General features: G+C 50.0%; 1 protein-coding gene across 5 annotated transcripts in view; it reads right to left on the bottom strand.

Moving 5' to 3' along the window:
* Positions 1–588: 588 nt before the first annotated feature.
* The window catches only part of BCORL1 (BCL6 corepressor like 1), a 71,193-nt gene continuing 57,981 nt past the window's right edge, over positions 589–13,800 (bottom strand). For all 5 annotated transcript variants that reach the window (XM_072626325.1, XM_072626327.1, XM_072626326.1 and 2 more), the window contains 3 exons: positions 7,263–7,340; positions 4,731–4,878; positions 589–1,530 (listed from right to left, as the gene is read on the bottom strand). In XM_072626325.1, coding sequence (XP_072482426.1) covers positions 1,251–1,530; positions 4,731–4,878; positions 7,263–7,340 — 506 coding nt within the window. In that variant the 3' untranslated portion in view covers positions 589–1,250. The remainder of the gene's footprint in view (positions 1,531–4,730; positions 4,879–7,262; positions 7,341–13,800) is intronic.

The following is a 13,800-nucleotide window of genomic DNA, read 5'->3' as shown; positions in this document are numbered from 1 at the left end:
GCTGGGGGTGGAGGGGGAGAGAAACGTTTCTCTTGCCTTTGCCTGGGAAACAGCTGAGTCCGGGAGTTGACATGTGGCCAGGGGTCAGGGAGCCTAATGAAGGTGTCAAAAGAGAAAGTGGGAGAGTGAGAAGGAAGGGGGGGGGGCAAGAAGAGAAAGCAGAGAATGGCAGTGGGGAAGGGGGTAGAGGTGAATGGCAGTAGGGAACGGGAAGAGAATTGAAGATGAGGGACAGTGGGGAGAGGAAGGCACAGAGAAAAAAAGAGGGGAGAGGATGAGAGATAGTGGGGAATTGGGGGCAGCTAGAACAGAAAGAAGGAAGAAGGGACCCGGTCCCCTCCAGGACTCATTCTCAACTGTCCTTTTGTCATAGCAGCTCCTTCCTCCTTGACCCCAAACAGAACTAAGCTAAGGCAGGCCAAGTTGTTGGAAAGCACGTGTGAGCCTAAAGCAGGGTAGGGTTAGGGAGAAGGGCAATCCGGGAGAAAATACACAACCCTTGGGATCCAAGCCCCTTGTGCTTGTGGACAGCATCACACAGCTCTGCCTACTCCCCAGACAGGAAGCCAGGAAGGTCTTTCCTGGGGAGGGGAACAGGGCTCGCCTCCCAAGGCTTCTCAAGAAGGAAGGAAAGAAAATGAAAAGGTGAACAAAGCCCCTCATTCAAGATGATGTCTCAAATCATCACAGTGATACAGACTTCTCAGGAACCAAGGAAAAAAATACAAATTAAATACTAATTAAATAAATATTATGGAAGACATGGAGGAATACGGGAAGGGGGCTGTTGCTAGAGAAAGAGTTTTCTAATTTCTCCACCAGGGCTGGCACCGCCAACTGGACCTGGGTCTGTTTCCCTCGGCCCGGGGCTTGGTCACGTGCGCCCAGGGATCCCTGAGCCCACCCTAGGGCCAGGCACCAAAGGCACCAGGTTGGTGCTTGGTCCCTTGCCTAGGAGGGTGAGGTGAGCTGAGTTGAGGGCACCCTGTCCCCTCTCACAGTCATTGCGGGTCCTCTCTGATCTTTAGAGACCAAGGATACGTGTTTTCCCCCTTTGACCGCAACTAGAGGGAGGTGAGAGGGAATATGAACCCAAAGACTCCAGTCACTAATGCTGGCATTGATAAGGCTGCTTCTAGTTGGTCCGAATTATTGCCTCATACTGCAGTCAGTCCGAAAAAAGGGGAGGGAGGGAGGGAGGGGAGTTGGCTGGAGGAGGGGGGACAGGGAAGGGCTGGCGGGCAAGCCCGTCAGCTGCTCCAGGACTGGAATTCAACCTCAGACCCTAGGAGCTGCAGCAACTCGGGCTCATAGCGGATAAGCTCGATAGTCTCAGTGCTGCCCAGGGAGCTGGAGTCTAGGTCCCCAGGCCTCTCAGCAGGGGTGAGCAGCTGGCTGGAAACCACCTGCCGGTAGAACTCCACCTTGGGCAAGGTGATGACTTCAAAGTGCGGGAAGCGGGCCTGAAATATCCGAGATGAGAGCTTCAGTCTCTTCAGTACATCCGAGAAGAGGAACCAGTTGCAGGGACTGGGGAAAGCAGAGAGAGGTTAGCAAGGAGAAGAAATGAATGGAGGGATGTTGGGGAATGAAACCCTGGGAGTCCATCCAACCTGGCCCAGCTCAAAGGTTCACGAGGAAGCCACACAGAAATTCTACCAAGAAAGAGCCCAAACTGTCCCTGCCCTCAAAAAACATACATTCCGATGGGGCTGGGAGGGACCCAAGAAAGAGAAATAGGCAGGTACAAGCTGCAAGCTGGAGTGTATGGTTAACATCTGAAGGACCGTTAGGGGACTCCAAGGCTTGGAGAGAAAGACTGTGGGAGTCCAGATGACCTGGGGTTGACTTGGGCTGAGGTATCCATGTGACCCAGAACAAACTGCCTTCACCTATCTGTTGCCTCCTCTGGAAAATGGTGCTGAGATCCGCCCAGCTCCCACTCTTGCCAGTGGACCAACCACACTGCCTCTCACACTCAGATCCTCCAAAGCTTTCGAGGTGCTAATATGCTCAGATGCCCCAGGTAACCTCTCCTCACCACCAGCAAAGAGGAAACTTTCTGTTACAGAGCACTGAGTACTCACTCCAGTGAGGAGTGAGAATTCCCCCAAGGAATCACCAACTTGTGAAGAATAACAAAAGCTGTCATTTAAATCATTTGATTCAAAGGGGGCTCCATTTGGCACGTAGGGTCCTACAGCTGCAGGCCAGGGGTGGGGGGGAAGCAAAGTGAGTTGCCTAGCTCTACCCCACCAGGGTAGGCCCACCAGGCTATTTACTGCCTCGGGCCAAAGATCCGGTTTCTGAAGGCAAGGTGGGAGGTACTCTGCAGGAATTCATTAACTGTGCAATACTATCCCTAGAGCCCACCCCTACCCTCAGGGATCAGCTTATGTAGGCCCAGAAGAATACGGACCATAAGCCCCTGAAACTCGATCCCGGTGGGTGTTAGCAAAGAGACTATTTTTACTCCTATCAGACCGTTTGGTCGGGGGGGGGGGGGGGGGGGGGGGGGGGGGGGGGGGGGAAGGGAGGCTGCAAGTGGGACTGTGGCTCACTGGTTAGAGCTCTCCTTTTTGCTCTGGTTCTGATTCATGACAGTCCCTACGTACAGATCACCTGCTCATCAGATTTCTTCCTTTTTCCAAGGAGAACTTTCTGCAGGAGCTGTTGGTTAGACTTTGAAACACTGAGACACCAAGAAGGAAGGAGTGAATTATTAATTCAAGTTCTGACCACTTCTTTGTTAACTGCTCCTTCCACATGCCCAGGGCACAGTGATGCAAGATGTGACCATGAAGCCTCCCCTCCACTTTGAGGATCGACTATATTTGATGGGGCTCACTGAGCACAAAATACACACCTATTGTGAGCAGAGGATTGGGCTCAGTGTTGGGGGAAGAGTCAGTCACCCACAGATCACAGATCTAGAGCTGGAAAGCACCTTAGAGGCCATGGAATCTAACCCCTCCTTCCCAATTTGCAGATGAGGAAACTGAGGTCCAGAGAGGTTAGATGACTGATCCAGGATCACACAACTATTAGGTGTCTAAAGCAGGATCTGAACTCAGGTCTTCTTGATTTCAAGCCTAGTGCCCATTCCCTATGCTGCCTTTCCATAAACACTTACCGAATGCCTATTGTATCCCAGGTACAGTACCAGGTGCAGAGAATTCAAGAACCAATAGGAAACAGTCCCTGGGAGCATATGCTCTAATGGGGATACAGGGTTAGCTAAGAAGCAGACAAGGGCTCTAGTCACTGTTACTGAGTATTTTCTCTCTCTCTGAAAATCAGCAAGCCCCTCCCCTCCTTCTCCTTGTGGAAGGCAGAGTAAGAGATATGGAGTCAATTCTGCTCCATGGAGATGTAGCTTCAAAACCAGGCTCCACTACTACCTGTGTGTCCTTGGGTAAATCCCTTCCCCCACTTTGAAAAGTGAGAAACAAGATTGGATTCAATGAGCCCTTCCTTCCCATCCAGCTCTGAACCAACGCTCTTGTGATATTTCAGATCAATTACACTCCAGGGAGTTATGACCAGGCAAAAGTTTGTCTGAAAAAGATCTCCGGGTTTTGGTGGACCCTGAGGTCAATGGGTATCAACTGTGGGATATGGCAGCTGGAAAAGTTGCTCCTCTTATTCTTTGTGAGGAGAGGCAGAGCGCCTAGAACCAGGGAGGAGCTTGGTCAGAAGCCCAGAGCTGGAGTGCTTCAGGTAGGGAGTGGGGAGGGGGCGGGGAGAGCATATTTTAGGAAAGACATTGATAAACTGGAGTGTATCCAGAGGATGGTAACCAGGGTGGGGAAGAGTCTAGGGATTGGGCCTTCTGAGGATTGGGTATGCTAGGCCTAGAAAACGAAAGATTTGGGGGGCGGGAAGAGAACATGTAAGCATCAGAGGAGGGTGATTGGCCTTCCTCGGTTTGTTCCCAAAGGGCCAAACAGGAATGATTGGTGGGAATGGCAGAGAGATGGATGGAGGCTTGATGGCAGGATGGAATTCCCTCCCAATGAGAACTGTCCCATAGAGGACTGGGCTACCTCCTGAGGCAGAGGTGTCCCCTCCCTTGGAGGTCTCCTTCCTCCCTGGAAGAAGCAGGTTGTAGAGACTTGTGCTCAGGGAGTGGATTGGATCAGATGGCCTTGGGGGTCCCTGCCAACTCTGAGATTGGGAGCACACAGTGACTTCCGACTAACCATTCCAGAATCCATTCCGCAGTCTCGCTCACCTGCCACTTGCAGTATAGATGTCAGTCCCTTTTTTTAACCATTCCCAACAATGAGAACTTCTATTTCATGAGCACCCAAAGAGTCAACAAAGCACTTTCCTTATGGCCTCCCGTGAGGTCAATGGTGGGAGGCCCAATGGTGCCAGCATTATCTTTTCCATTTTAGAGATGAAGAACCGGGACTCAGGAAATTCAAGTGACTGGCCCTGGGTCACTGGGCTGCTAAATGCCAGATCTGGAATTCAGATTCAGTACAATACCCTGCCAGCCCCCCCCCCCCCCCTGGGGAGGCCAATACCATGGAATCTCTCCTTGAGAGTGGGGGCTATTTCATTTCTGTCTTGGGAGCCTCAGCTCCGTGCCTGACACATCTTGGGGACTGAATAAACAACTGGCAACTAGCTGGAAACCTCCTGGCCAGCAGGGCAGAGCAGGGTCCCTGGTTGGCCCTGTTTCCCACCCCCTCCCCCTCGGAAGAGGGTTACTGTACACTCACCCATGGGAGAGCGACACTTGGAGGTTGTAAGTGGGAAGCAACGGCTTTTCTGAGAACTCAAATAAGAAGTCGTCCGACTCATTCCCTTCATCGTCTGAGGCGCCAGGGGGGTTGTCCAGAAGGTCGCACTTGGCCCCGTCCTTCCCCTCTGTGAAGAGAGCACACATCCACATGGAGAATTGGGACCCACAGTGTCTAGCTCGAGGGCACAGGCTCCTGAGCCCACGTCAGAGGCCGGAAAGACCAATCCTGGCAGATAGCAGCAGCAGCTGCTCCTTCCTGTCTTGGAGAGCAAGGGAAAAAGGCTCAAAGCCCTTTCCTCACATAGCCCTATAAGGCAGGGAGCACAAATGTATGCTGCTGTGCCCATTGATCAGAGGAAAAAACTGAGGCGCCACCCACAGCTCAAGGGATTTGCCCAGGGTCACCCAGCTACCAAGTACTGAGCTTGAATCTCCTAGGAGCATAGAATTTAGAGATGGAAAGATCGTTAAAGGTCAGCTTGTTCAATCTTTTCATTTTACAACGAAGAAACTAAGACTCAGAGGTATCATGAGTTGTCCAAGGTCACACGGGAAGTAAATAGTGGCCAGGACTTGAATTCAGGTCTGCTGACTTCCAGTCCGGTGGTCTTTCCCCACCTCCCCCAGGCTCCATGTCAAGTCTGGTTACCCTAGTCCAGGGTTAGGGAACCTGCGGCCTCAAGGCCACATGTGGCCTTCTAGGGCTTGGGTGCAGTCTCTTGACACAGTCCAAGTTTGACAGAACAAATCTTTTTATTCAGGGGATTTGTTCTGTGAAGTCTGGATTCAGTCAAAGGGCCGCCCCTGAGGACCTAAAGGGCCACATGTGGCCTTGAAGCCGAAGATTCTCCACCCTGCCTAGATCCTGATCCTTGGGAGAGAGAGAGGGCACGGAAACCATGACTTCAAAAGAAATCAGTTTAAGCCCAACAGCTGCATGCTCATCCCTCCCCCAAAGCACACGGAGCCACTTAGTCCTAGATCTCAAATCCTGTCCCTGTCATCAGTTAGCAGTGTGCCTTTGGGCAAGTCCCTTCCCCTTCTCTGGACCTGTTTCCTCCTCCACAAAAGGAGGGGGTCAGACTCCATGGTCTCTGCCATCCTATAGGTTGAGAAGCCGGGTGTAGCAGCCTTGGACTTGGAACTAAGCCCAGGAATGGTTTCCCATGAGGTTGGGGCAGCTAAGGTGGCCTTAGCTGGGGTCAGTCCTAGGCCTGTGTGGCCTACTCCTCTCTCCCCCTGACCTCCCCCACACTCAGGGAATTTCCTTCAGTCTTTGGCCCAATGAGGGAGCCACAAAGCATCCCAGCTGGGGATCTGGTTAGCATCAAAAGGCAGTGAGCCTCAGGTCAAGAGGTCGAGAGCTTGGGGGTAATTACTGTCTCAGAAGCAGGGAGGAGAAGGCTGGAAGGGAAGCAGGAGGAGGAGACCAGCTCGCCCACTGGGCTCCACTCAGGAGACTCGAGTTCAAATCCCAGCCTGGCCCTTCGCCAGTTATTTGAGCCTTAGAGACTTACTTCCCCTTCAATGAACCCGTTTTCTTCTCTGTAACAAGGGGAGGATGTGGCCCAGACTCCAGACCACCCAGGGATGTTGGAAAGAAAGATTTGGAAGCCTTCAAGTGGCAGAGAAATGAGGCCCCGAGTGCCCCACCCCCCCACAAGAGGTGAGCCAGGTGGCTCAGGCCAACAACAGGGGAAAGGAAGAGAGAAGTAAGAAGAAAGGGGAAGTGGATAAAAGGATGCCCTGTACTTGGCTGATGTAGACACCAGAGCTTGGAGTCTGGGGAGGAGAGGTTCAGGTTGGGGGTGGGGTGGGGACTGCTTGGAATTGAATGAAGGTGGCAAAGAAGAGTCCAGGCAAGTCACCCATGGCAATGAACGGAGTTCAATGGAAAGAGGACCTGATCCTATCTGATGCCTTCTGCTTAGATGGCCTCATGTCACTTGCCTGGTCCTCAGTTTCCTCCTCTGTAAAAACAGGGGATTGGACTAGACTTCTAAGGTCTCTTTCAACTCAAAAAATTAAGTTATTTTGCTCCATAAGGACCCAAGCTTCTAGTAAGAGCTTGCTTAGGTGAGGGACTGAAATTTAAAGACAACATTGCAAAAACAAAACAAAAAACCCTGAGTTTCCCCCCGCATGGGTATATTCTACAATTGAGGAGCAGGTAATAACAGTATTTCTTGATAAAAGGGGAATAAACACTACCAAGTCAGGGAATCAGGAAAGGTGGTTCTGGAAGGAAGCTATATGTAAGAGATAAGGAGGAAGGGCACTCCAGGCACTGGGAACTGCCTGAACAACGGAGGTTGGGGCAACAGTCCATAAACATTTATGAAGTATGAAGCACCTACTATGTGCCAGGCAAGTAGAGTCAGAACATAGATTACAAGAAGGGGAGCAGTATGAGAGAAGTCGGGAAAAAGGTAGCTGGGAGCCAGGCTGTAGATGGCTACAACCATGCCAGCCAGCAAGAGGGGGCACAGTACATCTGGTGAGAGCTTACCCAGTGTGGAGCTGCTGTAGAAGTCCCAGGCCACTTCTGGATCACCCTCTGGGCGACCCTGAAGATCTAAAAGGTGATCTGGGGAAGAAAGGAAGGTGGTAAGGCATAAGGAGCTGGGATGGGCAGACCTTGGACCAAGGGCATGTTGGAGCTAGCTCAGACCAGCTTGGAGCCCTTTGGTGTGAGCACCAACCCTCAGAAATCAGCAAACCTCCTACAAATCAGAGCCTGATTTAAAAACACTAAACTTAAAGCAAAGGGGAAAAGGCAGATTAAGCTGAAAAGGGGGGCATGGGTATATTCTTTTCCCCAGAGATGTGGTTGTTAGTCATTTACAGCACATCACTGACCAGGCCCAAAGCATCCAGGGGGATGAGGAGGAAGGAATGGAAAAGGAGCTAGAGTTATCCGGCCCCACTCTGCAATGCTGCCTTATTCTGACAGGCAGTGTTGTACAAATTTGGCCTTGGAAGGGCTGAGGGAAGGTGGGCAAGCTAATTCAGTGTTAGAGAAACAATTGGGAAACAATGATTGCAACAATGTGAAGTAAAATCAACAGAGAGCAGGGGCTGGGTCAACTACGGTAATCAATGGCAATCAATAACTCCCTGATAAAGAAAGATACATCCTCTTTCCTTCCTATTAGCAACTGACAAATTTAGTTGGGAGAGGGGAGGAGAACTATTGGAAAATGTATCCATAAACTCAAAAACAAACAAAAAAGAATGTTGGACCCAAAGTGTGGACATGGGAGGAGGTCCAGCTCACGCCTGCACTAGCTGTGGCACGTCCTTTGAACAAGTCATGTCTCTGAGCATCAGTGTTATCCTCTGCAAAATGGGGATACTGGTGCTAATGCCAGCTACTGCTCACCAAGGAGTCATGGTATATACCCTGGAAACCAGAAAGGACTGGAGAAATAGGAACTTCCATCATGTGGTGTCTAGAATCACAGAATCACTGGGGGAAGGGAGGGACCTTATTGAGCATCTTACTAACCCACCTCCTGCCTTGTTTTATCGAGGAGTCACCTGAGGCCCACCAAGCAGCTTTTAAAGCATCTTTTACATACAAGGTGGAGAGACTTTAGAGTATAGACAGGGAACGTGACCTAGGAGTCAGAAAGACAGGTGCAGGTGCTACCCTTGATGCATAGTGGGGCCATGGGACCCCTGGGCTAATCACTTGACCTCTCAGTTCCCCAGAGATAAGAGTGTAGGAGAACAATTACTGATCTAATGGCCTTCCAATCTACCCTGCTCCTGCACCCTCTGGACCACCAACAGCTGAAAATGTGGGGGGGTGGGGTGGAGAAGAAGGCTATCACCCCCATTCATATGTGAGCTTTAAGTTCAAGGGGACTCTAGATTTTTCCATTTGTATCCCCATTGCTTGGAACACAGTGCTTAATACATGTGTTCTTTTTTCCCCATTTGTTACTTTTCATTCATCTGCTTCTCCCATGTTGAAGAAATCCCAGGTCCTAACTCAAGAAAGTGCTGGGGGTTATAAAGACAAAACACTCAACAGTCCCTGCCTGTCCTCAGGGGGCTCACATTCTGACCGTGGGCTAAGATCACGAAGCTACTAAGTGTTGAAACAGCCTGTCTTCTCTGCCAGGTCTCAGATCTGGAGACAGAAGCCAGAATTCAGGAGCTGGCAGGCACTCAGAATCAGGCAGTGACAAATGGTAGTGTACAAAGTGCTATACAAACTATATAAAAGTCAGCAATAGTTATTACTTCAACACTTCCAGGATCTGCACTAGTGCCCTCTTCGGGGTGACCTCCAATGCCACACAAGGAAACCCGGCCGTGTCTTTAAGTTAGAGGTTTGGAGGGCTAAAGGGGTGCCTGATCCATCAGTTCATGGCCAGCCTGGGAGGAAGCCAGCTAAGGAGGGATGCACCAGCCACCATGACAGGTGCCTACACTTGAAACCTCTTGAGCAGTGGAGGCCTTGCCAAAGCTTGGCCTCTGGTGTCACACACGACCCCAGGCTGCCTTTAAATGACTCAGAAGCAAGAATGCCTTCCATTTCCGTAGCACTTCTAGGTTTGTGAGGCAAGGGGTGTTTGACAGACAAGGAGACTGAGGCCCAGAGAAAGTGACTGGCCCAAAATTCCACAGTAACTAAGCACCAGAGGCAGAATTCAAATCCAGATCTCTCTTGACTCCATGTTAGATACATTTCCCCCTACAGCATCAGGAGAGATGCTTGCTAAAGGCTTATGTAAGTCTGGGTCGATCTCCTCCTTCCTTTGGGCCTCTCTCTATCCTGCTCTTACATATTCAGCTAAAGTCAAGGCAAATCCGTGGACCCAGTCTTGCTGAGGGCACCCTCACAAGATTCACTCCTTCCCTGAGCAGCTCACCTCTCTTCTCAATGTCTCCTTTCCACGTCTCTCCCTGGCTTTTTCCTTTCCTCTCTGCCACTCACTGTCCTTCTGCCTGCCTCTTTCTCTGCCTTTACCTGGCACCCTTGAGTCTTATTTCTGGGGAAAAAAAGAGCACACCACCCCCAATCTATCTGTCTTCCCACCATCTCATAGGATCCACTTTCCCAGGGAAAAAGTAGAAAAAATCAAAACCAACCAACGGTAACAACAAAATGCAGTCCCCGCCACGGTGTCAGATGCCAAAAGAGAACCGTGGGATTTTCTCCATTTTCCTCAAATCTAATTTCACCCTTCTCTCCCTCTTCCCCATCCCCCCCAATTCTTCCCGACAGAAGAGGAAAAACTGGTCTCTTTTCATTAGTCTAGATTGGATATTGCTTTCTTTCTCCAGGGGTCAAAGGTAAATTAGTCACACGCCTCGCCTGTAATTTGGCCCAAAGGGAGGGATTCTAAGAGACTCTTTGGGGATTAGACTTTTTGGTGTTCAGTGTTTGATTGGGTATCTGTCTGTGTGACATCCTCTGCACACTAGTCCTGTTTACACAGTGCTTGCCAGACACTCTCATTTGCTCCTCACAACAGCACTGCTGCAAGGAAGGCAGGCCAATTATCCCCATTGCAGAGATGCAGAAACTGAGAACCAATGGTAGTCAATTAGTTGGTAGCCAAGCTGGAACTCCAGACTAATTTCAGCAAATGCAAAGAGAAAAACAAGACTTAGAACATTGGCCAATCACAAGGGATCTTATAAAAACACCCAGAAGTCATGGGAGTTCATTACTCTCATTTTACAGATAAGGAAACAGAAGCACAGGGAACTTGGGGAATAACTATTCCAACTAGAGTATAAAGGGGGTCCGGTCCTAAGACCAAAAAGTCTGACCATGTCACTCAACCTTAGAGAAGAGGGTCAAAATGAAAGTCACTTAGCTGCTAAGTGACAGCTGGAATCGGGAATATCCAGGGATCTTTGTGTTGTCCCAGGCTGTCTCAGAGGGGTCTCGAACTTTCCTTTACACAAGCTTTCACTGAAGGCTTGGGGAGGAGCTTTCAGTGACTTGAGTCCAATTCACAACCACTGTCCAGGGAGCAGGGCTGTTTGTGCTCTGGACCTGAACAGTTCTCTCATCTTCTCATCCTCCCTCCCCCTCCACCCATATGTGTGCACTCTGAGGCACATACAGAATAAGCAAAAGTGAGGAAGAAAGGAGAAGGATGCTTTAGAAAGTCCCAGCATGCGTCTATTAGCAGCCCATCCCACTTTGGGATGGCTCTCATCTAGGAAGGTCCTCTGTCCAACCTCCACCCATGGCTCCCAGTCCTGGCCTGAGGGCAAGCAGAGAAAGTCTATTCCTCAGAAAGCCACTATTTAATTTAAAAAGAGTCTTTTTTTCAATAGGCTAAATAGCCCTAGGCTTTTTCAACCAATTTTACGACTCTTAGAAGTCATATGACTTCTCCCAGGGAGAAAAGGCTCTGGGGTTGGCAGATAGAGAACCTGAGTTCAAATCCTGTTTCAATATCTTTGCTCAAATTATCCCCTCTGCCTGGAATGTCCTAACAGAGGTGCTATCTAAAGGAAGAGAAGGGGTGGGGGAGGGGAGCTAGGGGGCAGGGGGAGAGAAAGACCTGTGGAAGAAACTGATGATCTGAGTTTGAAGGGGCAGGAGGAATAATCCAGGCGGAACTCAAGCTCCTAGAAAGGCAGAACTGGAAAAAGCCTTAAGATATCACCTAGCCCAATTTACAGAAGGGGAAACTGAGGCTGCCCAATGTCATGCAGCTAGTTCAGTAGTCTCTTGCTGGAATGCTTCAGATTGGCCCAGCCAGGGTCAAACTCTTGCAATGATTTTGTCCTGGGTCACTCTGCTTGGGCCCAAACAACAAAGAGACAGCAGGTCAGCAGGAAAAGTATTGTCCTGCTTTTTCAGCTGGGCAATAATGAAAGTCTAGTTAGTGAAGTCAGAAGGACCTGGGTTTGACTCACATTTACTAGCTGAGTGACCTTGGGCAAGTCACAGAGAAGCGGTTGGCTTTGGGGTCAGAGGACCTGGGATTGAATATCACGTCTACCAACTTACTACTACTACCTACATGACTTTGGGCAAAGCCCTTCTGTCTGGTCCTCAGTTTCCTCCTCAGTAAAATGAGGAGTTTGGATAAGATTCCTGCTGGACTTTTTGTCTTGTTTCGATCAACATCTCATGTCTTTACCTCACTCCATTTCTGACAATCTCTCTCCTCTCTCCTACTTATTGAAATCATCTCTTGTAACAAAGACTAAATAAAGAAAAAACTACCAGCACCACTACCACTTGGTGAAGAACAGGAGATGCCAACAAAGGTCCCCTTGCCTCCTGCCCAGAGGCTCTGATCACTCTGCTAGCCAAGAGATAATGAGCCTCCTAGGCAGTAGAATAGAAATGGTGACTATAATTATACCCGCCTTCTTCAACTCCTTGAAGCTCCTCCTCAACCTCCAGCTGTTCTCCCAGAGAGGGCTATTTCCAGGAATGACACAGTCCCTCAGAGGTAGTTGGAGTAATGGGGACAGAGACAGAATGAGCCCTGCTGGCCTGGTGGGAGGAGAGCAGGGGGAACCCAGCTGTGATGTCACAAAGGGACAGCCAAACACATGAGAGAACAACTGAGCATGCCCAGTGGAAGCTTGGGCAGAGCTGTGACAACCCCCCCCACCTCCAGGGGAGCAATCTCATTGCAGGCCGATGGCCAGTTTGCTGATAATAGGGAGAAGGACACGTCTGAGAGCTACCCCAGAGATTCAATCAGGCACTCCAGGTGATTTCCCAAGGTGGCCAAGGGAGAGATGGGAAGAAGGATGCTGGGATGTAAAGATGGTTTCCCAACACCCCAGGGCACCCCAAGGGCTTCTCTCTGGTCACAAAGACAAAAAAAAAGCTACATCCCATCTCTTTGCAAATAAAGAGTGATTCAAACTCCAGCTCTTGGCTTTCTGAGTTATCAGCTACTGCTGTACTAAACTAAAAAGGAGAGTGGCTTCCACTTCTCATGGTGAGGGGAGTCTATCATCCTCAGTTTTACAGAGAAGGAAACTGAGACACAGGGAAAAGAAAAGGAAACTTTCCCAGGCCTTCCACCTTTGAGATCTTCAGGGCCAACTGCCTCAGATTAGAGGGGAAGGGATGGAGACCCAGGGGGAAGAAAGGATTTGTTTGGATGAGGTCACAGAGCTAGTGCCCACATTGGAACCCAGGTGGTCTGACTGCAATTTGGTTCTTTTTCCACCTGGGATCAGTTGATACAGGTGGAATTTTAAAGCCTAAAGGTAACTCCCCTTGAGCAGAGGCAAAGCTTCTCAGCAGGGGGCCATGGAGGAGGGAGGCCTGGGGGTTTTGGTAGGGCTGATTTCTGTTAGGCCCTAAAGGCCACCTGGAAAGGCCATGCAAACATTCCCAATCCCTAAGGATTAGGTACTAGAGATGGGGGCCTGACATCCCTCGTTGGATAGGTGTGACCATTAGGAGCTGAGGAAATATCATGAAAACTTTGACATATTCGAAGAGCTGTGGAAAACTCACCCAGAGTGACAATAACAAGGGCGTGGGGCAGCATTCAAAAAAGGAAACTGAGTTAGGGAGACTTCCGCAGGTGCTGGAGGCAGGGCCCAGAGCACAAGCACACTGCCTGCTTTATTGGGTCACCTTAGAAAATGGCCCTAACCTCTAGGCCTTCTTTTCCATGTGTCTGATTTGACTAGCTGATGGTTATTAGATTTATAAAAACCAGTTTTAAAAATCTCATCTCTGTTCCTAATTATCATAGGATCACAGAGCCAAAGCTTAAAAGGACTTCAGAGGCCACCCAGTCCAACCCCCTTCATTTTACAGAAGAGGAAACTGAGGCCTAGGAAGGGGAAGGGACCTCCTCTTGAGTGCCACAAAGGGTCAAAGGTCTAGAGCCAGAAAAAACATTTAATCCAACTCCCTCATTTTGAAGAGGAGGAAACAGGGGAGGGGACCTGGGGGAGGGCCCTCAGGGCCACAAAGGCCATGAGAGAGGATGGCTTTGAACCTGTGCCACAGTGCATTGACCAACCAGAAAGGTGGAACTATATTCCTGCTATGAGCTCAAGAATGGTTGAAGGGGCGGTGGGGGGGG

The sequence above is a fragment of the Notamacropus eugenii genome, chromosome X, assembly GCF_028372415.1.
Source record: "Notamacropus eugenii isolate mMacEug1 chromosome X, mMacEug1.pri_v2, whole genome shotgun sequence".
NCBI classification, from domain to species: domain Eukaryota; kingdom Metazoa; phylum Chordata; class Mammalia; order Diprotodontia; family Macropodidae; genus Notamacropus; species Notamacropus eugenii.
The sequence above is the reverse complement of the archived record's forward strand: the minus strand, read 5'-3'. Positions and strand labels throughout refer to the sequence as shown.